General features: G+C 58.3%; 3 protein-coding genes across 5 annotated transcripts; 2 read left to right on the forward strand and 1 right to left on the reverse strand.

The window, feature by feature from the left end:
* The first annotated feature begins 1254 nt into the window (after nucleotides 1-1254).
* SYP (synaptophysin) lies at nucleotides 1255-14347 on the forward strand. 2 transcript variants are annotated; one of them, XM_048833221.2, is made up of 7 exons: nucleotides 1255-1331; nucleotides 3004-3069; nucleotides 4335-4459; nucleotides 5974-6172; nucleotides 6285-6476; nucleotides 6768-7071; nucleotides 13006-14347. In XM_048833221.2, exons 1-6 carry the CDS (start codon nucleotides 1314-1316, stop codon nucleotides 7065-7067), a joined length of 900 nt encoding a protein of 299 aa, XP_048689178.1. In that variant the 5' UTR covers nucleotides 1255-1313; the 3' UTR covers nucleotides 7068-7071; nucleotides 13006-14347. The 2 variants fall into 2 exon arrangements, with proteins under 2 accessions (XP_048689178.1, XP_048689179.1); XM_048833222.2 differs by lacking the exon at nucleotides 1255-1331 and adding an exon at nucleotides 2166-2186.
* A 531-nt stretch (nucleotides 14348-14878) lies between these two features.
* Nucleotides 14879-16679, reverse strand: TREX2 (three prime repair exonuclease 2). 2 transcript variants are annotated; one of them, XM_048832936.2, is made up of 2 exons: nucleotides 16343-16679; nucleotides 14879-15761 (listed from the first exon to the last, which is right to left on the reverse strand). In XM_048832936.2, exon 2 carries the CDS (start codon nucleotides 15757-15759, stop codon nucleotides 15082-15084), a length of 678 nt encoding a protein of 225 aa, XP_048688893.2. In that variant the 5' UTR covers nucleotides 15760-15761; nucleotides 16343-16679; the 3' UTR covers nucleotides 14879-15081. The 2 variants fall into 2 exon arrangements, with proteins under 2 accessions (XP_048688893.2, XP_048688892.2); XM_048832935.2 differs by having other exon boundaries at nucleotides 14880-15761; nucleotides 16339-16679.
* Nucleotides 16680-17205: 526 nt separating this feature from the next.
* Nucleotides 17206-23067, forward strand: LOC125628131 (emerin). Its single transcript, XM_048832933.2, has 7 exons — nucleotides 17206-17366; nucleotides 17871-17963; nucleotides 18059-18139; nucleotides 18336-18416; nucleotides 18665-18765; nucleotides 21841-21890; nucleotides 22068-23067. Exons 1-7 carry the CDS (start codon nucleotides 17285-17287, stop codon nucleotides 22321-22323), a joined length of 744 nt encoding a protein of 247 aa, XP_048688890.1. The 5' UTR covers nucleotides 17206-17284; the 3' UTR covers nucleotides 22324-23067.
* The last annotated feature ends 776 nt before the right edge of the window (nucleotides 23068-23843 follow it).

The following is a 23843-nucleotide window of genomic DNA, read 5'->3' on the forward strand; positions in this document are numbered from 1 at the left end:
CAGATTATACAAAGGTTATATACTTTTTAGCAAAGCATGTTGCCCTCGTGCATCGGAAACCTTAGCCAATAAACAAACCCTTGTCTCATCTACCACCTATCCCTGCTTGGTGCATTCCTCGTGCTATACCAGTATGTTAATTACACAGCATGGTCCTAAAGCCATGCATCAGTAAATCAGGATGGGAGGCCTCACATCAAGGCCAAGAGACAGGGAGTTAGAGACTGACAAAAACCAGACACTGGGAGTCAAGGCGGGCTGGAGACAAGGGGGATTTTCACAGGGATTCAGTATCTAAGGATCACTCCTCCTGGTGGATGATGTGCTGGCATTTAAACAATGCTGGGCCCCAAACCAAAAGGGAGTCACATGTGCTGACTTTTCCTTAACAGGCCCTGGGCTGGGGGCAGGGCCAGGGGACTGTGAGTGGTGGTGGTGGGGCCTCTGGGGAACTGGCTGGCTCAGGGGGTCGGGGAATGGGACCTGGGGCCTTTCCCCCCTAGGGGGCGCCGGCTCCCATCTGAGCCCAGGGCAGGAGAGAGACCTTGGGGGCGGGCGAAGACACCAGGGAGACCCCAGGGCTTCAGGACTCCGCTGGGGTGGGTTCCTGGCCCTCTGTTTGGACCTCCCCCTAGAGGAAAGGAGCCGGGGGGGGGGGGGGTGACCCATTGGGGAGGGGCCGGAGAAAAGAACCCAGCAGGGGGAGGGATTCGCCCCCAAACCCCACCCCCCCCATTGGTCAGGGGACACTGGTTACTCAAGCTGCCCCGCCCCCTTTGCTGAAGCCCCACCCCCATCCAGTAGGGGGAGCCCCCCAGGTGAGTTGTACTGGGGGGGGAGAGTTGGGGGACTGTCAGACCTACAGCCCTCAAATGGAACCCAGGAGTCCTGGCTCCCAGCCCCCCGGCTCTAATCACTAGACCCCACTCTCCTCCCAGAGCCGGGAAGAGAACCCAGGAGTCCTGGCTCCCAGCCCCCCGGCTCTAATCACTAGACCCTACTCCCCTCCCAGAGCTGGGGAAAGAACCCAGGAGTCCTGGCTCCCAGCCCCTCTGCTCTAACCACTATACCCCACTCTCCTCCCAGAGCTGGGGAAAGAACCCAGGAGTCCTGGCTCCAAGCCCCCAGCTCTGGGATTTGAACCCCCCCCCCCCCCCGCCCCATCTCTCCCGCTCCCTCTGCCAGGGAGTGACATCCCCCGTCGTGACGTCACCCTACCCCCCCCCGCTCTTCCCTCCTGCGTCTGCACCCCCCCTCCTGGCTGTTCTGGATATAGCCCTGCCCCCCCCCGCCTTGCTCCAGACAGCTCCAAGATGGAAGTCCTCAATCAGGTACGCACCTGGCTCGCTCAGTACCATAGACAGCAATCAGGGGAACGGGGGGGCTTTTCCCACAGGGCAAGGGGCCCCCTCTGCCCCCCCCGAGATGCATCCCGCTCCCTCCATGCACCCCCAATCCCTGCCTAGCGGGTTTTTTTTTTTTTTTGCAGCAGCTGCTGCTGCATTCAAACGCAACGCACTGCAAATATAGGGAGGGGGGACAGGCTATGGGGCAGGCTAGGGTATTTCTCTGCTACAACTGTGGGGGGGGCGAATCTGAGATTGATGTTGGGGGGGCACACATGGGCGCGATTCTCTGAGATTATAATGGGGGGTTAGGAGATTTCCCAGCTGCAGATGGGGGAGATCTGAAATTGATGCATGGGGGGGGGCACAGATTGGCTGCAGGTAGATTGCAGTGGGGAGTGTAGGGGGGGTCAGGAGCTAGGATATTTCCGTGCTGCAAATGCGGGGGGGGGGGGGTCTGAGACTGATGCAAGGGGGGTTCAGATTGGATGGACGACTTGAGGGGGGGATCATCTGGGATGGGGCGGGAGGTGACCGGATATTTTGCAGTGGGGGATGTGTGTGTATGTGTGTGTGTGGGGGGGTGAACTACAAATATTCCCCCCCTCCATTTGCAGCAGGGGCGGGGGCGGGGAGGGAAGATGGCTGAGCTCTGCTGCAGTGGGTTCATTGCCATGACGGTCAGGTGCGGGGGGGGGGGAATGTGGGGCTCACGTGTGGGGAGGGCTCTTTATGAATGGGGGGGGGACACTCGAGAATATTCTCCCACCCGCTGCTGTGGTAGAGACTGGCTGGGATGGTGCATTCAACCGGTTGCCTGCTGGCTGGAGGAATATGGGGGTGCAGATAATTGGGGGGGGGGGGGCTGATTGCCATGGGGAGGGTCTGGCTCAGGGATATTTACCCCTGACAGCAAGCTGGCGAGGGAGTCAAAATGTCAAATGTAATGCCATCAATGGGGGTTCAGGGTAATTTTTGGGGGCTGTTTATGAACGGGGGGGCAGAATCTTCTGCCACCAGCAGCATCGGGGTTGGGGGGCTGGTGGGGGTGATGCAGCCCAATCCTTGTATCAGGTTTGGGGGGGGTTGAGGGGGTGCAGATATCGGAGGGTTGTTTATTAATTGGGGGTTAACATCTACCCCACCAACAGCAGGAGGAGTAGGGGGGTTCCGGTTGATTGGGGGGCAGTGAGTTTGGGGGCGGGGAAAGGTTTGGGAGGCTGTGGGTATGTGTTTGGGGGAGGTATTTCCTGCAGGCCTTTCCTAGTAGGAACTTGTGATCTTCAATAACCGTCTTGCGCTGGGGTCTCTCCCTGACTCCGGGAGGGGAGTGGGGTCTAGTGGTTAGAGCGGGGGGGGGGGACTGGTAGTCAGGACTCCTGGGTTCTCTCCCCGGCTCTGGGAGGGGAGTGGGGTCTAATGATTAGAGCGGGGGGGCTGGTAGTCAGGACTCCTGGGTTCTCTCCCTGGCTCTGGGAAAGGCGTGGGGGTCTAATGGTTAGAGCCGGGGGCGGGGGCGGGGGCTGAGAGCCAGGACTCCTGGGTTCTCTCCCTGGCTCTGGGAGGGCAGGGGTTCAGGAAACGATGGGATGTCAGATATTTTAATATCACCCCCTCCCCCTGCCCCATCCCCCTTTCTCTCCACCTTGACCGACAGGTCGTGGCTGGGGGACAATTCCGGATGCTCAAGGAACCGCTGGGGTTTCTGAAACTGCTGGAATGGGTGAGTCCCCCGGAACTGGCTCCTCAGGACCCTGAGGTTGGGGGGTCCTGTCTGGACTGCCTCTGAGCTGGCCTAGGGCTTGGAGCCAGCGCCCCCTAGAGGGGACAGGCCCTGTTTCCCCACCCCCCAACCTGCAGAGCCAGGCAGCGTGGGAGGGGCTGTAGGATTGGAGGAAGGAGGTGCAGGAAAACCCGGTTATCAGATCCTGTTACCCCATCAGATTTGGGGAGACCAGAGATGGAGAAACTCAGAGACAGAATGAGAGATTCCAGACCCCTAATCCTGCTGGTTCTGGAGCAGTTCCAGACCCCCCCATACCCTGCCCTGACAGTTCTGGAGCACCTCATGACCCCCTCCCCACCGGTTCTGGAGCATCTCCCGACCCCAACGCTTCCTCCCTCTGGTTCTAGAGCGGCTCCTCCCCCCGCCGGTTCTGGAGTGGCTCCCGACCCCCCTGCCGGTTCTAGACCGTCTCCTGACCCCCACCCCTCATCCCCCTCTGGTTCTAGAGCAGCTCCTTCCCCCTGCCGGTTCTGGAGTAGCCCCTGACTCCCCCACCCCCTCTGGTTCTGGATCAGTCCCCAAATCCCTCACACCTGCTGGTTCTGGAGCAGCTCCTGGCCCTCCCCACCCGCTCTCCGGTTCTGGATCGGCTCCCAAATCCCACACCCCTGCCAGTTCTGGATTAGCTCCTGGTCCCCCTGCCGGTTCTGGAGTGGCTCCTGGCCCTCCCCACCCTGCCAGTTCTGGAGTGTTTCCAGACCCACTCGCTTGACATTTCTGCCGTATTATGAACCCATTGACCCAACTGGTTGGGGAATGATTCCAGGTGCCCGTGGACCCTGCTGGTTCTGGAGTCATTTCCCCCCGGATCAGACCTGTGGGCCCCTCCAGCCTGATATCCGCCCCCCCTTCTTCCAGCACGGGGTCGGGGGGAGGATGGAGGAACCCATGAGAACAGAGGAGTGTGGCTGACGTAGACAGATGGACAATTGGGTCAGACAGGTTCTTATCTCTTCCCAGCTCTCTGGGAGGATTAGAGGGGGCGGGACCCAGCTAACCCTTCTTACCCACAATTCCTCTCTGCTCTACCCGCCTCCCCGTCCCGGAGCCAGGGTTATTAATCCTAGCACCAGCCGGCGCTCCCACCCTGCTCCCCACAGCGACGCCCGCCGGGAGAGGCCGGAGAGGCTGGGAGCTCCCCCCCACAGCCAGCGCTTCCTGCAGCACCCCTGTGGTCTCACCCGCCCCATCTCACCCCACAGCTCTTTGCTATCTTTGCTTTCGCCACCTGCGGGACCTACAGTGGGGAATTTCGCCTCAGCATTGAGTGTGTGAATAAAAGCGAGAGCAACCTGAACATCGAAGTGGAGTTTGGCTACCCATTCAGGTGAGCTGGGCGTTACAGTGCATAGGGACCGGCCGGTGGGCTGCTACGCTGCGTAGGGACCTGGAGACTTTTGATGTTTCAAGACTGGGATGGGATAGCATCTGAGATTCACACTGACTTTGCCTCATAGAGGCCTGGGCGGTGAATTCAGCATATCGACTGGTACCTCCTATACAGGCTGGGGCTTTATTTACAGTATATGGACCAGCATCGCCTTGGTCAATTGTTCCAATTAAAAACTGACAACTTATTTCCAGGCTGTATTCTATATACAGACTGCCCTTGACTTTCACTTCACAGTCAGGATTAATACTAGGAACTATTCCCGGGAAGCTTGGGCTGTATATACAGTATATCGACTGACACCACCTACACAGCCCAGGCCTGTGTTCTGTATACAGATGACCTCTGTCTTTGAGATAGGCATTAGGATTTACAGTAGGCACTGTTCTTGGGCGGCTGGGGATGTATTTATAGTATATGGACCAGCATCTCCTTGGCAGACTGGGCTATATATATGGTATATGGCCTGGTGCCTCCTACACAGAGCGAAGCTGTGTTCTGTGTGCAGACTCCTGCCCTTGACTTTCAGGTAGAAATCAGGATGCACACTGGGCTCTGTCCCTGGGAAGCCCAGGCTGTATTTGTAGAGTATATGATGTGGTTCCTTCTGTACAGACCAGGGCTTCATTTTTTGCACGGCCTGCTCTCAATTTTGATTTACAGTCAGGACTTATGAGGGTCGCTATTCCTGGGAAGTCTGGGCTGTACAGTGTATGAACTGGCATCTCTATACAGATCTGGTATGTATATCCCGTATAGGGACCAGCACCACCTACACAGGCCAGGCAGTATTCTGTATACAGACTGACCTTGTCTTTGTGTTCATGGTCAGGGTTGACATTGTGTGCTATTCCTAGGAGGTCTGGGCTATATATACGCAATATAATTGGCCAGCATCTCCTTCACAGCCCTGGTCCATATTTACTATACATGGACCGGTACCTCCTACACAGATGGGGCTGTATTCTGTAAACAGACAGCCTTTCTCTTTGTGTTAGTGATCAGGGTCACACTGGGCCCTATTCCTGGAGGTCTGGGCTAGATATAAGAAATATATGGCCCAGCACCTCCTACACAGACCTGGTCCGTATATGGACCGGCATCTCCTACACAGACTGGGCAGTATTCTGTATACAGACAGTCTTTGTCTTTTGTTAGTTGTCATGATTGACATTGGGTGGTATTCCTGGGAGGTCTGGGCTGTATATACAGTATATTGACTGGCATCTGCTATACAAAACTGGTCGATATTTGTTGTATATGAACTGACGCCTCCTACACAGACCGGGGCTGTATTCTGTCTACAGACTGCCTTATCTTTGCATTAGCGGTCAGGGCTGTCACTGGGCTCTATTCCTGGGAGGTCTGGGCTATACATACAGGATACGGACCAGTACCTCCTGTATGACTGAGCCCCCTGCCTCATGTTCCCCCCAACCCCCTTCCTCAAGACTCCACCAGGTCTATTTCGACGTCCCAGCCTGCAAGGGGCACGAGGTGGAGAAGGTGTTCCTCATGGGGGATTACTCCTCCTCGGCTGAATTCTTCGTCACCATCGCGGTCTTCGCCTTCCTGTACTCGCTGGCTGCCACGGTCGTCTACCTCTTCATGGAGAACAAGTACCGGGAGAATAACAAGGGCCCCATGATCGTGAGTTTGGGGCGCACAGGGAGCGGGGAGTTGGGCAGGGGGCTCTCTCCCTCGGCAGGCAGGGCCAGGCATTGGGGGGCCACGCAGGGGGCTAACCCGGCTCTCTCCCCAGGATTTCGTTGTCACCGCTGTCTTCGCCTTCATGTGGCTGGTGAGCTCGTGTGCCTGGGCCAAGGGTCTCTCCGACGTCAAGCTAGCAACAGACCCCGACAACGTGATCGAGGGGCTGGAGGTCTGCAAAAAAGAGGGGAACACGTGCAAAGAGCTGAAGGACCCCATCATCTCAGGACTCAACACCTCCGTGGTGAGACCCTTCCCCAGCCAGCCAGACCCCCTGAGGGGAGCTGGCGCCCCCTAGAAGGGACAGGCCTTGTGCCCCATTCCCTGCCCCCCATAGCCAGCCAGGACCTGACCTGGGGCCGGATGGGAACCGGCGCCCCCTAGAGGGGACAGGCTCTGTGCCCCATTCCCCAGCCCCCTGAGCCAGCTAGTCCCCACCCTGGGGCCAGATGGGAGCCAGCACCCCCTAGAGGGGACCTCCTGCCCTCTATGCATTAACCCTTCCTTCCCGCGCTCTTTCTCCCCTCCCACCCAGGTCTTTGGCTTCCTGAACCTGGTGCTGTGGACAGGAAATCTCTGGTTCGTGTTTAAGGAGACGGGCTGGAGTGCCCCCTTTGCCAAGTACCCGCCGGCCGCCCCGGAGAAGCAGCCGGCTCCGGACACCTACGCTGACTCCTACAACCAGGGCTCTGGCTACGTGCAGCAGGATTCGTACGGCCAGCAAGGCGGCTACCAGCCGGAGTATAACCAGCAGGGCTACGGGCAGCCCGACCCCTACAGCCAGCAGGGGGGGTACGGCCAGGCTGCCCCCACTTCCTTCTCCAACCAGATGTAGGCGGGTGAGTTAAACTGGGGTGCCGGGATGGGGGGGTTGCGTTGTGTGTGCCGTGGGAGAGAGACAGGAGCAGGGAACGCAGGATTTGGGGAGCATGGGGGATGCGGGGCCCACAGCACTAGGGCGACCCTGGGGTGTATAAACAGGCGACTCTCGAGTGGGAGCAGAGAGGTGATTTGGCCTCCGGATCTGGCCCTGGTGTTGCCGCTACTGGGATCCCGCGTCCGGTTCCAGTACCCGCAATTCAGGGAGGATGTGGATCAATCACACGAGAATGATTCAATGCCAGACAGCGAGAGACGGCAGGAGCGCCAGCTGTTTGGCTGAAAAAAGGGAAGGTGAAGGGGTGAATTGATCCCTGTCTCGAAGTGTCTCCAGGGGGAACAGATATTTAGTAACGGGCTCTCCACCCTAGCACTCAAAGGGTTAACACAATCCGGTGGCTGGACGTTGAAGCTGGACAAATTCAGCCTGGAAATCAGGTGTCCACTTTTAACGGTGAGCGTAATTCACCCCTGGAACAATCTGACCAAGGGTCACGGGGGTCACGGTGGGTTGCCCATCACGGGCGACTTTTCAGTCAAGCTGGGACGTTCTAAAAGACCAATTCTAGGAATTATTTGGCGGCCGTTCTGCAGTTTGGGTGATACAGGACTTCAGGGTCGATATTCGCAATGGACAATTCTGGCCTTGAAATCCATGAATCATAGAATATCAGGGTTGGAAGGGACCTCAGGAGGTCACCTAGTCCAACCCCCTGCTCAAAGCAGGACCAATCCCCAATTTTTGCCCCAGATCCCTAAATGGCCCCTTCAAGGACTGAACTCACAACCCTGGGTTTAGCAGGCCAATGCTCAAACCACTGAGCTATCCCTCCCCCACAGCTATAGGCAAACTGGGAAGGGATCTATTGGTATCCGTAAACGTCACCGGAGACGAACAAACTGAACGAACAAACAAAATATGTCCGTCAAGAATCAAAATGGACACACAGGCAAAGCAAGATAAATCCTGCTTGAGAAGGAGAGTTTGGGTTACTGCTGACTTTGTATATTCTGACATACACTGGGGACAAATAGGTGTTTTCTCGGTTATAAAGCTTTACCGTTTTCAGTTGCAACATCTGTTGTCAGTAAATAATTAATGTTTGGCCCCTTCTCGTTGTCTGACCTGTCCCCAGAATTTCCTGCAACTGTGAGAATTGAAAAAGGGAAAAATCAAATGCTTAAAGCCCATAATTTGACACAGCTGTGAAACCGTAGATGGGAAAAAGTACTTCCATCTGCGAGAATTGAAATTGGCAACAAAATAAAATTTAAAATAAGAAGGGCTTAAAGCCCGTAGTTTTGCACAACTGTGCAAATTTAAATGGATGAAAATTGAAAAAACCTTTAAACCCCGTAATTAGAACGGGGAAAATTGAAATTAGGAAAAATAAAAAATGGACTTAAAACCCGTAATTGTGCACCGCTGTGAAAATTTAAATCAGTGAAAAGATCAAAACCCGTCAGTCTGAGGGTGAAAATTGAAACTGGTGAAAAGGAAATGGGTTTTAAACACTTTGAATTGTGCACAGCTGTGAAACCTGAAATCGGAGAAAATATGAAAACCCGTCGCTTTGATGGTGAAAATTTAAATTGGTAAAAATACAAAAAAGTGCTTAAACCATGGAATGGTGCACGGCCGTGAAAATTTAAATCAGTGAAAATGGAAACATTGCTTGAGGGCCTGGCTGTTAAAATTTCAATCAATAACATGAAAAAATACAAATGCTTAAAATCCATAATTTTACCTGTGAAGGTTCACACTGGTTTCAAAAATGGCTGAAAACCCGAAACTTTGCACAGTGGTGAAAATTTAAATAGGTAAAAATTAAAAAAAAAAAAAGCTTAAAAATAACCATCAGTATTGTCCATCAAAATTATATTAAAAACAAATCAAATTCTGCCAAATCCCATATTAACTAATTACCGGCATCACCTTTCTCAAGGTTCTTTCCATTTTGACTGCTTCGCTAAAGAAAACGGGCTGGAGCGTTGGATTTAATTTTATGGAGCTTTCTTTGCTATGCAAAACAACAGCAACTAATCGCGCAAGACATAAGGATGCAAAAATCGGGTTGCCCTGCGAGTTGGCTAACATAAACCAGACACTCGGTCGATAAACCCCAGATTCAAATAACGCACAGGAACAAATAACACTTATCCTCCGTCACCATCTTGGGAAGGGGACTTTCTTTCGAATTTTGTGGCTAAGAGATCCGCAGAATAGTCCCTGGCTTGTGCCAGTTGCTTATCAAATGTAGTGTTGATAACACAATAGAGGAAAAAGAATCCAGATCTAAACGTAAGACACTAAGGTCTTGTTCCCATTGGATCTGTAGTCAACCTTTTAACCTACTTCCCCATGAAATATTAATAGATTCATCTCCTCTGTCCTCCTGTGTCGCACCTGTGGCCTTTCTCCTCCTTCCCTGGCTCTATACTGACTTCTCCTAAAACCTCAGGCCAAAAACTCATGAGGCGAGGAGTTCCAACAGATCACATTAGAAACAGGTGCTTCTTCGGGTCTGTTCCAGATTCTCAGAAGGGACCGTCGGGATTATCTAGTCTGACCTCCTGTATCACACAGGACTTCCTCCAAATAATTCCGAGAGCAGATCTCTTAGATCTTGATTTTAAAATTGCCCGTGATGGAGAATCCCCCACGAGCCGTGGGAAATTGTTTCCATGGTGAATTGTCCTCACCTAGAGCTCGTGAGGCCGCAGGAAACCGTTAAGCCTGGCGGGATGTGTCCCAGTCAAGAGGAACTTGTTCCATTTCGGAGCAGCTTTCGCGCAATCTTGAGCGGCACCTGCCCAGGGACGCTGGGACAATCTTTACAGCACATCTCCTGGCTGATTAATTCGCTGCCCAGTTTCAGGTCAGCAGCACGCAGGAGCCAAGCCACGTCTATAACAAAGATTATACTTGCAAAGGAGGCGAATGCCCCGTGTTTGCCCGCGGATGTGATTTATATTTCTTAGCGCGCTGGAGTTTTGCCTGTGTTAGCTTTTTCCACTCCATAGAATAGATCCGTTGTCTTGTTAAATTGCTCCCCAAGGCATCTGGCTACTGAAAAAAAGGGGGGTGGCACCCGTTCTGGGCCAAAGTCCAACCTCTGTGTTGCGAGTGTCCTTTTACCCTGAGCCAGGTGGTGACCCTGCGGCCAAAACGCCTTGGATTGAACCCCAATCGTTGACGCTCATCTGCGGGGCCAGTGTGCCCCGGCGCCAAGAACATCGCGGGATCGACGCCCCCCTGTGCTTGACGTACAACGCTCCCGCTAACACGCCCAGAACGATCTTAGCCGTTTTCGTGGCTGCATCCTGTGGCAGGCTCTCCTTCAATCTGTGAGCTGCTCTAACTTCCAGATCCTCTTCAGCTGTCCCTCCCATTAGCCGGCGATGCCCCCTGGCATCGGACTTTTCCTTCTGACGCTCAGCTCAGTTTGAACGTCATCTTGTCGCACTCAGCCCCGTTCTCTAATTTGTCCTGGTCGTTTTCAGTTCCCCAGTGGCGTGGCCACCTCTGCCAGCCTGGTGTCACCTGCAGCTTTGAGCCGCAAACTCTCCGCTCCAGAAACGCCGGTCAAAGATCAGACGAGCACAAATACAGACAGACAGAGCGCCGTCAATCCAGGCGTACACCCAGGAGCGTGGACTCTTCTGCGGATAGAGACCTGTAAATCTTAGGCTGTTCCTAAGGGTGCAAAACTCCCCCAGCTTCGTGTCGTTCGTACCCTAAGATTTCAGCCCCAGGCTGTCTGCCCCTGCTGTCCGAGGTCGTCCGACATTTGTACCTGGTCTCTAGCCACATTTCTGTCACTTGCCCATTATCTGCACCATCCTCGGCAAAATCCACCTTGATCTCCGTGGGCTGCGCGGACAAAAGCGATTTTTATATATTGGGGGGCAGAGCAGTGTTTCTCTACCTGTTTGATACCAGGGAGCGCCCTGAAAGTGGGAGGGTCCACAGGTGCCCGAACCATGGCCCTGCCTCCCACCATGCCCCCAAGGCCCCGCCCTGCTCTCTGAGGCCCCGCCCCACGCCGCCCCTTCTCTCTGATGCCCCACCCCACCCCTTCCCCTGAGGCCATGCCCCCACCCCTTCCCCAAGACCCTGCCCCGCCTCTTCCCCCCAAGGCCCCAGCCCCCATTCGCTCCTCTCCGTGGTGTAGCCATGTCGGCCTCAGGATATTAGACAGACAAGACGGGGCGGGAAACGTCTTTGATTGGCCCGGCTTCTGCGAGCAGACAAGACACGGCACTCGTCATAGGCCCTACGAGGACCCACCCACCGTTAGCTCGGTTACTGTTCGCAGCGGGAGTCAGGGACAGGGTCTGGTCATTTTCAGGCTTTCAGGAAGGGGCCCGGCTGGGTGCCCCAAGCTGGTTCCTCTTCTTGGAGGTGCTGGTCTGGGCCAGGCCCTGTGAAGATTAGAGACGGCCAGCCGAAGCGGGAGGCCATCCAGCCCGGGCACGAGGCATCCTCGCAGCCGGAGCCACTGTGTTCCAGCCCCTTTGTGCGACCTGCCTTGCCAGAGGTGCTGGTGTAAGACACGTCAGGCCACAGCTTTGATTGTGCGCCAGCCGCCCATCTCCTCTGGGGCCTTCCAACCCTTCTCTCTCACCCTCCACGGCTAACTTTGACACCCCGTTTCCCATACATCCTGCCAATCTTCTTTTCTCCTGACCTCGGCAGGAGCTCGGGACTGATCTGGGTGCTGATGGGTCGGTGACGCTGCTGATTGCTCCGTTCTGATCGAGCGTCCCTGTAATGGTTTCACTCCCTTTTATTCAGCGGCTCTCCTGGCCTAGCTGTGGTGATAGCATAAGCTTGTTTGATGGCAAGGCATAGCCATCTTTCTTCACTTGAGCCTTAAGAAATCAGTCTGAACGCAACAGACTCTCCCCGGCGGTTAAGCCCTACGGTTACAATATTTTCCCCTTACACCCCGCTCACCGTGTTTGCTTCACTTCCCTCTTTTCCCTGCTGTATTGGGTCACATTAAGAGTCTCGTAACAGCCGTCAGCTATTTTGTTAATGTCTCAACGGCCAGGCGGTGGGAAAGCAATGGCTCGTGGCCTGCGGCAAGCCATAAATTACCATCTCGGGCCCTCAGGGGCCATGGCGTGAGTTGATATTTAGGAGACCCACTGCGCTGGGGTGGGACCATGACTGCTTTGTATCCGCGTCGGCCTGATTCTCAGGGCCAGGTGCCAAAAACCCCACAGATCCTCTGTCCTGATCCATGCCCCCCCCTTCTCCTCTAGCAGCAGGCCGTGCCCTCCCCCACGAGAACAGTGGTGTGTGGGTAGAGATCACTGGGCAGAGTGGGGCCACTTGGAGAGTGGAAGGGCATAAAAATGGCAGGAGAGGCTGAGATGCAGCCATCTCTGGGGTGGGGCCCAGGGGCTGTTTATACAGGGCTCCCAGCACTAAGATGCGGCTGCTTCTGGGGAGAGCTGTTTAGTCAGGGATCTCACGCCCTCTGCTCAGTTGTTATAATTGGAGGGTGTCTGCTGCAGAGTGCAGGAAGGTTTGGCAGAGTCGATCTGGTCCCAGATGGACCCCCCAAGGAAGGGGAACAGCGCGCCAGGTGGGGGTTGCCTTATAATTGTTTTAGCATCTTGTATTTCATAGTGGGAACTGGGTCTTGCCCACTGCACCCCCCCTCCCCCCGCCCCAGAGCCAGAGATAGGACCCCGGAGTCCTGGCTCCCAGCCCCCTGCTCTAACCACTAGACCCCACTGCCCTCCCAGAGCCAGGATAGAGCCCCGGTGAGTGAAGGGCGGCGGGGGGCAATCCATGACGTGGGTGCCTGGCCAGCAGGGGGCGCTAGCTGGGTGTGCTCTTATTAATTACCCCTCCTCTGTCTTTCTCTTTCTCCCCCCAGGTCTCTCCCCCAGCAGGGGGCGTCGTGAGGAGGAGACGCCAGTCCTGCCCTGCCCCCCCCATGTCCCCTCCTGTGGGGGCTGGCGGGGGGACCCCAGGATGAATGTAGATGTTTGTGCTGTTTATATATATTATATATATATATATATATGAGAAAATACAACTCTAGATAGCTGTGCACCCCCCCACTTCCCTGCCCTCCACCTCCCCCACTGCCCCCAGCACCCCAACTCCAGACAGCTGTGCCCCCCTGCCTCCCTGCCCCCAACTCCTGCACTGCCCCCAGCACCCCACTCCTGCCTTTTCACCCCCCCACTCTAGACAGTTGTGTGACCCCCGCCTCCCTGCCCCCCACTACCCCGCACACACCCTCAGTGCCCCCATCCCCTGAGTATCGCTAACTCTGTGCTCCCCTCACCCCCCTCAATCCTGGCTGTAGATAGCTGTGCCCCGTGCCCCACTTTAAGGAGGGGTCAGGGGTTCAGATCTCTCTTGATGGCTGTGGGGGAGATTTGGGGTTTCAGGGGTATCAGCAGCTTGGGGGATATTTGGGGGCTCCAGCATGTTTGGGGGGACTGGAACTGAGTGGGGTACACAGGGCATGTGGAGGCCGCTGGGGGGTAATTTAGGGCCTCCATCCCCACCCCATTTCCCGCCGGGGGGTGTCACATGGCGAGGGGGGATTCTAGGAAGTGGGGGAGGGGCACCATCCCCAGACAGCACCCGTCAGCCCCAATCCATGCCCCTTCTGCAGTGACCAGTCCGGGTGGGGGGGAGACTGGGGCCTTCCCACGGTACCCCGATTTCCACTGGAGGGGGTGTGGGGAAGGTGACGTAGAACCCAGGTGTCCGGGGACAGCCTATCTATATAGCCATCAATACATCGATCCCTTCCCTACCAACCCCCCTATCTGTCTATCCCCGTACACCCCCATATTTATCTATCTACCCCATACATCCCCACACATCCCTTCTTTCTCCCCACCCACCCACTCTCCCTATCCGTTCCCCTCTTAGCCCCTCCATCCAGCCCTCGCCCGTCCCTGGGGCCCCCCCCCGGAAGCACCCCTATATATCTCTATACGCCATGTCTGTGCTCCAATTCGTGCCGTGCTCGTGAGTTTTGGTTCGTTCGTTCAGGCCCCCCCCTCGCTCGGTGTCGTGAGATTTATTTTTCCTCCCATCTCCGCCAAAAGAAAACCGACGTCGACAAAACAAAGACAAGGACAAACTAATCAAACAACGAAGCCCCCCGCCATCATTCCCCCAGCGTGCCCCCCAAAATATAGAGAACAAAAGTAATAAAAACCAAATAAAAAGAGAAAGAGGGAAAAACCTTTCAACGCTTCTCCAGTCTGATTTCCAGGGCTGGGGGGGGCTGTTTATACCGTGACCCTTCGCCCAGCGCCGAGATGCAGCTGCCTCTGGGGTGGGGCACAGGGGCTGTTAATACTGGGACCCTTTGCCCTCTGCTGGTGGACCTGGGAACTGCAGTCTTTTGGGGTGACGGTCACATGCTGGACACCTGCACCCCGATTTCCCCCAGGGCCCCAAACCAGACATGAAGTCTTAACTCAGCAAAGCATGCGGCTCAGGGCCTGGAGTGTATTTATTAACAGTAAAACCGCGGGGGGAGCTTCCCCCCCCCCATTAAAAGCAGCTGCTCAATACAATCATTTCATTACCCAACTCCAGATCCTTTGACGATCTAATGAACCGTGAGAGGCATCCACAGAGAACCCAGGAGTCCTGGCTCCCAGCCCCACGTCCCCACTCTAACCCACCAGACCCCACTCCCCTCCCCGAGCATCCTGGTTCCCACCCCCCGCTCTAACCATCAAACCCCACTCCCCTCCCAGAGCCAGGGAGAGAACCCCGGTGTCCTGGTTCCCACCCCCCTGCTCTAACCCACCAGACCCCATTCCCCTCCCCAAGCTGGGGAGAGAACCCAGGTGTCCTGGTTCCCAGCCCACCCTGCTCTAACCACCAGACCCCACTCCCTTCCGAGAGCCAGGGCTGCATCTTGGCTCCGACCCCACTCCCCTCCCAGAGCCCAGGACGCCTGGGTTCTTGGCGCTCACTGCGTGGTGGGGAGGTACATGGGGCTCACGTCCCCCCAGTCCCGGGCCTTCCCCGCCGCCCAGCCCATCAGCTGTGGCGCCCTGGCGAGGAAGATGGCGACGAGGGTGCGGACGTCTCCCTCGGCCGAGTGTGCCCTGTCGGGGTCCCTCCCGAAGAGCGCCTGGAAAAGCGCCCCCAAGCTGTACCCTCCTTCGCCCCCCAGGCCCAGCTCCTTCATGGCCTGCAGGGTGTCCAGGCAGCCGGTGGCGGGGGGCAGCTCAGCCCCCACGCGCCCCAGCTCCGTCCGCAGCAGGGGGAAGTCGTAGCTATAGCCGTTGTGGGCCACCAGGCAGAGCGGGGGGGCTTGGCGGGCTAGGAACCCCCCCAGGGCCTGAGCCACAGCCTGGTCCAGGCCCTGCTTGCCGTTCTCCTCCAGGCCCTGCTGGCTCAGCCCCGTGATGCGGGCGGCTGCCGGGGTGACGGGCTGTTGGGGGTCGATGCACAGGGTCAGCTGGTCCAGGATGCGGGGCAGCTGGGGGGCGCCGGTGTCGTCATCCTGCAGGGGGCGCTGCAGGAGGGAGCGGCGGTGCAGGGCGAAGAGACACAGCTCGGTGATGCGGGGGCGGTCCGGGGGCAGGCCGGTGGTCTCCAGGTCGAAGAAGACGAAGGTTTGGAAATCCTGGGGGGCCAGCATGGCTGGGGAGGAAGAGGCGTGTGAGCGGAAGCCAGCGATGCGGCTGCCTCTGGGGCAGGGCGCGGGGCTGTTTATACAGGGACCCCTTGGAAGGGGTAGAGCAATGAGAACTCCTGGGTTCTCTCCCTGGCTCTGGGAAGGGAGTGGGGGCTAGTGGTTAGAGCAGGGGGGCTGGGAGCCAGGACTCCTGGGTTCTCTCCCTGGCTCTGGGAAGGGAGTGGGGGCTAGTGGTTAGAGCAGGGGGGGCTGGGAGCCAGGACTCCTGGGTTCTCTCCCTGGTCCTGGGAGGGGAGTGGGAGCTAGTGGTTAGAGCAGGGGGGCTGGGAGCCAGGACTCCTAGGTTCTCTCCCTGGTCCTGGGAGGGGAGTGGGGGCTAGTGGTTAGAGCAGGGGGGCTGGGACACAGGACTCCTGGGTTCTCCCCTCTGCTCTGGGAGGGGAGTGGGGGCTAGTGGTTAGAGTAGAGGGGCTGGGAGCCAGGACTCCTGGGTTCCCTCCTTGGTCCTGGGAGGGGAGTGGGGGCTAGTGGTTAGAGCAGGGGGGGCTGGGAGCCAGGACTTCTGGGTTCTTCATCACTCACCCACCAAGTGACTGCAATTAAGCCTTTCCCTGGCTGTGTGCCTCAGTTTCCCCTCTGTTGTGTGCAGATAGCTCGTCTCCCGGCTGGTAGGTGTCTCCTTAGCAGCTGCCTGGCGCTGTGTGAGCTCCTTGGGGCGGCGCCAGGGAGTGCTGAGGGCCGGTCACTTGTCAGGTCGGGGCGGGGGCCGGGGCCTCCCTCCTGGGGAAATCGAAACCGCCCCAGGCAAAGCGATGAGTCACCAGGGCTCTTTTCTGAGTCTGCTTCCCTCGGGGCGCGTGGGGGGAACGCCCTGCCAGCTCCTGGGAACCCAGGCGTCCTGGCTCCCTGCCCCCCCCGCTCCCTTCCCGCCCCCATGAGACCCCACCCACTCCCCTCCCACAGCACAGATGGGACCGAGGCGTCCCGGGCTGGGTCCCAGCCCTCCCCCCAGCTCTGGGGCAACACGAATTCACGGAGCCCCGGGACTCCCACGGTAGCTACTAGCCAAGTGGGGAAACTGAGGCAGACGGGGGGAGGGGCAGAAGCTTGCACAAGGGCCTCCGGCCGCTCCCGCGCGCTGGGATATGGGCGGGGCGTTGCCAGGGGCGGGGCGAGAGGGGCGGGGCGTTGCCAGGGGCGGGGCGCGCTGGACGGGGCGTTGCTAGCCACGGCGGTCCGTTGCCAGGGGCGGGGCGAGAGGGGCGGGGCGTTGCCAGGGGCGGGGCGCGCTGGACGGGGCGTTGCTAGCCACGGCGGTCCGTTGCCAGGGGCGGGGCGAGAGGGGCGGGGCGTTGCCCAGTCCCGGACCCTCCCCCCCCCGTGTCACTTCCCCTCGCCGCTGGCGCCTCCCGTCCTGGGCCTGCTCCGCGCGCCGGAACCGCGGCTCCCGCCCCCCCCCACAGCCCCCCGCGGCCCCCCCTGGCCCTGCCCCCCCCGCGCTGACCCCCGCCCCCCCCCCGGCCGGGCCATGGAGCGGTACCGGGGGCTGACGGACACGGAGCTCATCGCCATGCTGCAGCGCTACGGCATCCCGCACGGGCCCGTCGTGGGTACGGGGGGCGCTGGGGGGAGGGGCCTCGGGGGAGTGGGGAAGTTGGGGGGCTGTAGGAGGAGGGGTTTCTGGGGAGGGGGGAAGTCGGGGGGCTGCGGGGGGAGGGGGGTCTCTGGGGAGGGGGGAAGTCGGGGGGCTGCGGGGGAAGGGGGGTCTCTGGGGAGGGGGGAAGTCGGGGGGCTGCGGGGGAAGGGGGTGTCGGGGGGCTGCGGGGGAAGGGGGGTCTCTGGGGAGGGGGGGAAGTCGGGGGGCTGCGGGGGAAGGGGGTGTCGGGGGGCTGCGGGGGAAGGGGGGTCTCTGGGGAGGGGGGGAAGTCGGGGGGCTGCGGGGGAAGGGGGGTCTCTGGGGAGGGGGGGAAGTCGGGGGGCTGCGGGGGAAGGGGGGGTCTCTGGAGAGGGGCCGGGAGCACTATGGGGCGGGGGCAGATGCCGTCTGTGGGGGAGGGGCAGGGCACCATGGGGGCCCACCTGACCCCCCCCATCTCCCCCTCCTGTTCCCCCAGGATCGACCCGGAAGCTCTACGAGAGGAAGATCTGCGAATACGAGAGCCAGCGCACCAGGCTGTCACCCTCGGTGGGGGCTGGGAGCTACTCAGGTGAGTGGGGGTCCGGGGGGGTGTGGAGGGGCCAGCAGTCACAGCCACTGACAGCCCCCCCTTTCCTGTGTGTCTCCCCCCCCCCCCCCCCCCAGGTCCTGGCACCACCGAGACCTACATCCGGGAATCCTACAGCTACCCCCGGCAGGAGGAGCGGCGCGGCTATGGGGCGGACGGTGAGAGGGGGCCGCGGGGCGGGGGGGCACAGGGCTGGGTGAGCAGGGGGCTGTGGGTCGGGAGTGAGGGGCACTGGCAGAGTTTTCCCAGGCTTGGGGTGCCTTGGCTGAGGTGTCTGAATGTCCCTGTCTGCTGTGGGGGTGGGGCGTGGAGGTGCCCCCCGCTGACCCCTCCTGTGTCTCTCTGCCCCCCCAGACTCCAGCCCCACCAGGATGTACACGCGGGAGCTGTATGATTTCCCTCGTCGTGAGGGTCGCACCGGCTACCTGGGGGATGGTGAGAGGGGAGCCGGGGGGCGTCGGGGAAGTATTTCCTCTGGTGGGGGTGGCAAGGGGGGGGATACAGAGCAGCGAGGATGTGGGGGGAGAAATCTGGTATGATTCCCCTGGCCTGGGCTTGACACCCCACCCCTGGGCCATGTTCACATTCCTGCATCAGGGAGTTCCAGGGGTGGAGCTCTAGTGGGGAAGGGGAGAGCCGTGCCCAGCACCGCATCTCACCCCACTCCTCTCTCCCCCCCCCAGATGTGGACACCGAGTCCTACGAAGAATCTTCCTCCTCTTCCTCCTCCTGGCTCTCTGGTGCAGCCCCAAGTCGCCTGGGGGAAGCCACCACCCGCCAGCCAGTAAGTCAGCCCCGGGGGGGGCAGGACGGGGTGGGTGGGACGTAAGCTCCCCAGATAAGATCCCAGGGATGGGGGCAGCCTGGCCTGGGAAAGGCAGAAGGCACTGGGGGGTGGAAATAGGTGTACCCCTCCTTTAGCACTGCCAGCTTTCTAGTCCCCTCACTCCCCGCTATCCTATCACCTCCGACCCCCAACTCTGCCCCCGTCCCAGCACCATGGGGCAATCCTGGATTCGGCCGCTGGCCTGGCCTGAAAAACTCGAACCTTAAACTGTTTGCTGCCGGGTGATGTTGGGCCCAGCGCAGCCGGACCTGAATTTTGGCGCAATTGTCTAGAAACCGATATAACTTCCCCGGGGGGGATGATTTTTGGCCGGGTGGATAAATTGTCCCGTCAGCAGTTTGACCCTGTAGGAAAGAGAGAGAACCGGCCTCAGGGTCGTGCTTAAAGCCAGAGAGTTTAGTGCGGACAGAAATGCTGCCCATGTCCGGGATGCCTCGTGCCGTGATGTTACGTCCCCCTGACGCGGGGAGCTCCCAAAATGACGCCCGTGTTTCTAGGATTGACAATTTACCAGCCTCTCCCCGTCCCTAAAACCATCCCGGCTCTGTCCACGGGCCTCCCACATACCCCCCCAGCTTGACCTGGGGCCGAACGTTCATGTACTTGGGACAAACTTCTCCTTTTCGAAGAGCAAAACCGACTTCAGCTCTGCAAAGCGTCGGGAAGATGTCACGTATTTGAACAGGGTGATCGGGAGACGGGGGCCGGTTCAGGGCAGGGAACTGCTAGAGATGTCTCTACGAGATACTGGTCTGGTGATAGCGTGGACTTTCTTCGTGTACGTGGTGTGATAAGACGGGTTGATAATGGGGGGGGTGTAAAATATAACCCACAAAAGTGAGTTTCAGGAAACTTCATTTCAAAATTGAATTTAATTATTTTGGGGGAAAATTTTGCTTGGAAATTTGGTTCCCCTGCCAGTTTCGGGTCATTTTCTATTCTCTCACGGCGGTCACATTATTTTAACCGGCCGTTTGAGATTGAGACAGAAAAGACCTGCCATTCCGCCTCGTGAGATGATGTCACCATCTGAAAACGATGAGATTTCCCCCCCAAAAGACCCTTTTCTAACCAAAAAAAATAATTGTTTGGAGAACGTCCATTTTAGGGGTAACTGACAATTGATTTCTTGCCCGGCTGACGGGGTTCTGAAGCCACTGAAAGTCGAGCCGGGTGACGTTTTCCAGACCAGTTGCTGAAGCGATTTCTGAATTTGATCCGCTGGTTTTAGAGCCTCTCGAGAGATTTGTTGTTCTCAGGCGATGTCTGCGATCCAGACAGAAAGGACCCGCCGGTGTGAGATAATGTAATACTGACTAGGAACATGTAAAGACACACGCACACTGCCCGCCCCCATGTCCGCATGAGGAGAGATTCTGTGGTGTGCCCAGCCCTGGCGCTCTCCCCCGGAGACGCAGTTCGCCCGGTTGGGTGTCCCCATTGCAAAGCCTGGCTGGAATTGCCAGGCAGGCGATCACGCTGCATTGGGACCCTGGGTTTACAATTGCCGGCCCCGGGGCTCCCGGCTGACGCTGAGCTGCGTCCACATGGCAGGGCTTGGCCCCACCCTGCGTAGCCGGGTCTGAGGGTTTTCTAAGCGTCTCCATTTGCGTGTGGACTGTCGAGGGGTGTGGGCCCGAACCTGAGAGTGAGCCCAGGGCAGCATCGACGGGCCCATGACGCCCTGGCTGCCCTCGTTCCTAGTCCGGCCACGCACGCTCAGGCCAGCTTTTGAAAGTCGCTTGGCCCGGGGGGGTTGGCTGGGCTTGCGAAGACTCAGCCAGTGTTTCTCCGTTTGCCCTCCAAACAACTGCCAAATCCCCACCTCGAGAGACTCGCCTGCTACATCATCACAGCTGGGCTAAATTCTGGGTTTTGAGCATTTAAAAAAAATTTTTTTTTTAGTCTATTTAAATTTGCACAGTTGCAGGCAGTTATGGGGGGGGAAGAGCAGGGGTCAGGGGATGGGAGACTAGAATTATTTGATGACCCTAGACAGGGAGATTGAAAAATGTAAACTTCATAACCGTTAAAACACCAATTGTCAACATCCCGTATCCAAATATAGAACGCAAGTCCCCGTAAATAAATTCTATCTAAGGCGCGCTCCCAGCTATATATTTCTATTATCCAATTTTATTCTATTTTTGGGTTGTGTGTGTCTGGGGAACTTGAGGCTCACGGGGATCTACTGCTAAAAATCTACTCCTTCCCGTTGGATTTGTGGACGACTCTGTGGCAAATGAAAATTGAATCCCACAAGTTGAGTTCCTCCCTTTCTATTTCTGAGCAAGGTCTCAAACGTGTGAAGTCCAGGCCGGTCTACGCCTAAAAGTTACAGCAAGCTGGTTGCATCACAGGGGGGCTGTGCGAAACGGCGTGCCGCAGTGAGGTTGACCCCACTGCGGGTGCGGACGCGGCTCAGGCCCCAGAAGAATTCTTCGCCGCCGTCTCTTGGAGAGGCGCCCGCAGCAGAGGGCGGGGAAAACACCTTCCGCTGGCGTGGTGTAGACACTTCCTCCCATGCACCAACTACAGATGTGCCCTTAATTCAGTTTATTTTATTCCCCTTTCGAAGGGATTTAAATGACACTAAATTAAGGACACTTTAAATCTTTCTCCTCTGTTATCAAAGGGAGGGACCGTAAGGCACCTACGTACCTAGTAATCCTGGCCCACTGTTAAGTTAGGGTGAGCTGCCCCCTCCCCCATTTGTACCCCCCAGACCTCTCACAGTAAGTATCTCATTTCTTCTCCTAGTACCTGCTGTTCCCACAACAGTAGGTAGCAGTTTGGGGGTGCAGGATGTGGCCAGTTTAGGGCTTGTATTCAGCACCACCACTGTGGAGGGGATATGCAAATTACTCCCTAGGCACAGCTGGAGTATGCAAATGAGGGCATGCATTGCCTGTATTACCTGGCTGCCCCTGAACAGGGGGTTCTGCCCCATAGCTGGACAGCACCTGCTGCCCCCCATCGCCTGGTGGTCGCTGATGGTGCTTTTCCTTGCAGATCGGAGAGGCCGCATCCTACACCCCGAGCAGGACGGAGGAGACTGAGAGGTGAGACCGGGTCACGGACGTGTGCCAGAAGGGGGGCTGTGGCTGGGTTGGGTACCTGTTTGGGGTCCCCCCTCCTGGGGGGGGGGGTGAGTTGGGGGCGTATGAGTGGATACTGTGGCGTGTGTGGGAGGCTGTGAGCACTAACTGCTGCCCCCCCTTTGTTCCCCCCCACTGCAGGGACGGCATCTCCTACCAGCGGGTCTGCCGGGCCCGCCCTGCCCCGCCCCCCATGCGGGTGGAGCCACGCCGTGCCATCCACCCCCTGCCCCGCGGAGGCCCTGGGGGGGGCACAGGGGGAGGCTCCCGGCGCTACCTGCCTCTCTGGCTGCAGCTGCTGCTCTTCGGCGCGCTCGCAGCCTTCCTGGTGTACGTGTACTGCGCCCTGCAGGGCGGCGCCGATGACAACCCGTTCAAGCAGCACCTTGACGAGTGAGAGGGGCCCCCTCCCCCCAGGGCCCACGGCCCGTCCTGTCTCCCAGCCCCCCCGGCCACCCTGTCCCTTCTCTCAGCCCCCCAGTCCTGTCCCCCAGGGGGTCCACATCTCAGCCCCTCTCCTGTCCTCCTCTCCCACTCCCCCAGGGAACGCTGTCTTCTCCTGGCATCCATGGCCCTGCCCCCCAATTCTGACAGCTCTCCCCCCACTTCCTGCTCAGGGATGGTTATGGGGGAGGGGCCCGCCAGCAGGCTGGGGTCCCTGCTGGTGCCTGGTGTGTTTATGTAGGGCCTATGCTAAGTGCCTCCTGGCTCCGCCCTGCCCTGTGCCTAGCCTGGGGGGGGTATTGCTACCCCATCCCCCGCAGGGGTTAACACTATGGTGGGGGAGGGGCTGTAACCAGGGTGGGGATGGACACACACACTCCAGCCCCTCCTTTAACTTCCTAATCCAGGCTCATCTCTACCCCCCCCCCCCCCCGAGTTGTTCCACTCCTTTTTGGGGGGGGGGAGGGGGAGGAATTAGTCTACTTCCCCTCCCCCCAAATATGTCCTGTCCCCTGCTGGGGGAATCAGTCTCAAAGGGGTAAACAGTTGCCAAGTGGTGCTGCTTAGCTTTTGTAATCTGCTTGGCGGGGGGGGGGTGTCGCTGCATTTTCCTAGCCAAGGGGGTTGCTTTTGAAACAAACCAGCCGTGGGGGAGCCACTCAATAAAATTGGGGCTTTTTTTGGTTGTTTTGTAAAATTTGGGCTTGTTTGGTTAGTTGGCGGCGGCGGGAGAAGGGCCCTGAGCCAGCCACCCCTCCACACACACCCCAAACCAGTCAGCACCCCCCCCACAGAGCCAGAACTCCTGGGTCCCCTCCCCAGCTCTGGGGGGGGAGTGGGGGCATGTGTGGGGCAGGTGGACAGAGGCTGCCCAGGGAAGTGACTGCAGTATTTGCATACCAGGTGATTGGCGTTGATTATATTGCCCCCCCTTTCTTAATCGAGGCCTGTACTGGCTTTTCCATTTCCCTGCCCGGGCTCAATGTCCCACCTCCTGGGGCTTCCCCTGCACGCCAAGACTTAACATTGACGGGCCAGCCCGCGGCCCGGCCTTGAGCCCGCCTGTTGGACGGCAGCCGATCGGCGGCCCCCAGGCCCCACACAGTCGCCTGGGGCCCACGCCTGCAGGGCAGCCAGGCACTAGAAACACTGTTGGGTCAAAGCCACCAGGTGGCAGCAGAGAGCCTCGCGGCCAGGCCAGGCCAGGCCAGGGCTGGAGGTGACTTTGGGGAACCTGGCTCCACCTCACCCCCCAGGGGACCCTCTGCATGGACAGGCCTGACCCAGTCGCAGGGCAGAAGTCCCCCTCTGGGGCTGGTCTGCGGTGCTGACGGCCACAGCTCTCGTTATTGATGGAACAGGGACCCCCCAAAGCTCCCTGGAGTGCCGCTAATCCCAGAGACATGCTGGCCAGGCAGGGCAGAGCTGGGGGGCAACTGCCCCTATGAGAAAAGCAGAGGGAAAAACCTTCAA

The sequence above is a fragment of the Caretta caretta genome, chromosome 23 (assembly GCF_965140235.1).
Source record: "Caretta caretta isolate rCarCar2 chromosome 23, rCarCar1.hap1, whole genome shotgun sequence".
NCBI classification, from domain to species: domain Eukaryota; kingdom Metazoa; phylum Chordata; order Testudines; family Cheloniidae; genus Caretta; species Caretta caretta.

Coding starts and splice junctions, on each gene's coding strand:
- LOC125628131 (XM_048832933.2), top strand. CDS start 17,285: ATGGAGCGGTACCGGGGGCTGACGGACACGGAGCTCATCGCCATGCTG. Junction 18,140..18,335: donor GCGCGGCTATGGGGCGGACG/GTGAGAGGGGGC, acceptor CTGCCCCCCCAG/ACTCCAGCCCCACCAGGATG. Junction 18,766..21,840: donor AAGCCACCACCCGCCAGCCA/GTAAGTCAGCCC, acceptor TTTTCCTTGCAG/ATCGGAGAGGCCGCATCCTA.
- SYP (XM_048833221.2), top strand. Junction 6,173..6,284: donor ATAACAAGGGCCCCATGATC/GTGAGTTTGGGG, acceptor CTCTCTCCCCAG/GATTTCGTTGTCACCGCTGT. Junction 6,477..6,767: donor CAGGACTCAACACCTCCGTG/GTGAGACCCTTC, acceptor CCTCCCACCCAG/GTCTTTGGCTTCCTGAACCT.
- TREX2 (XM_048832936.2), bottom strand. CDS start 15,759: ATGCTGGCCCCCCAGGATTTCCAAACCTTCGTCTTCTTCGACCTGGAG.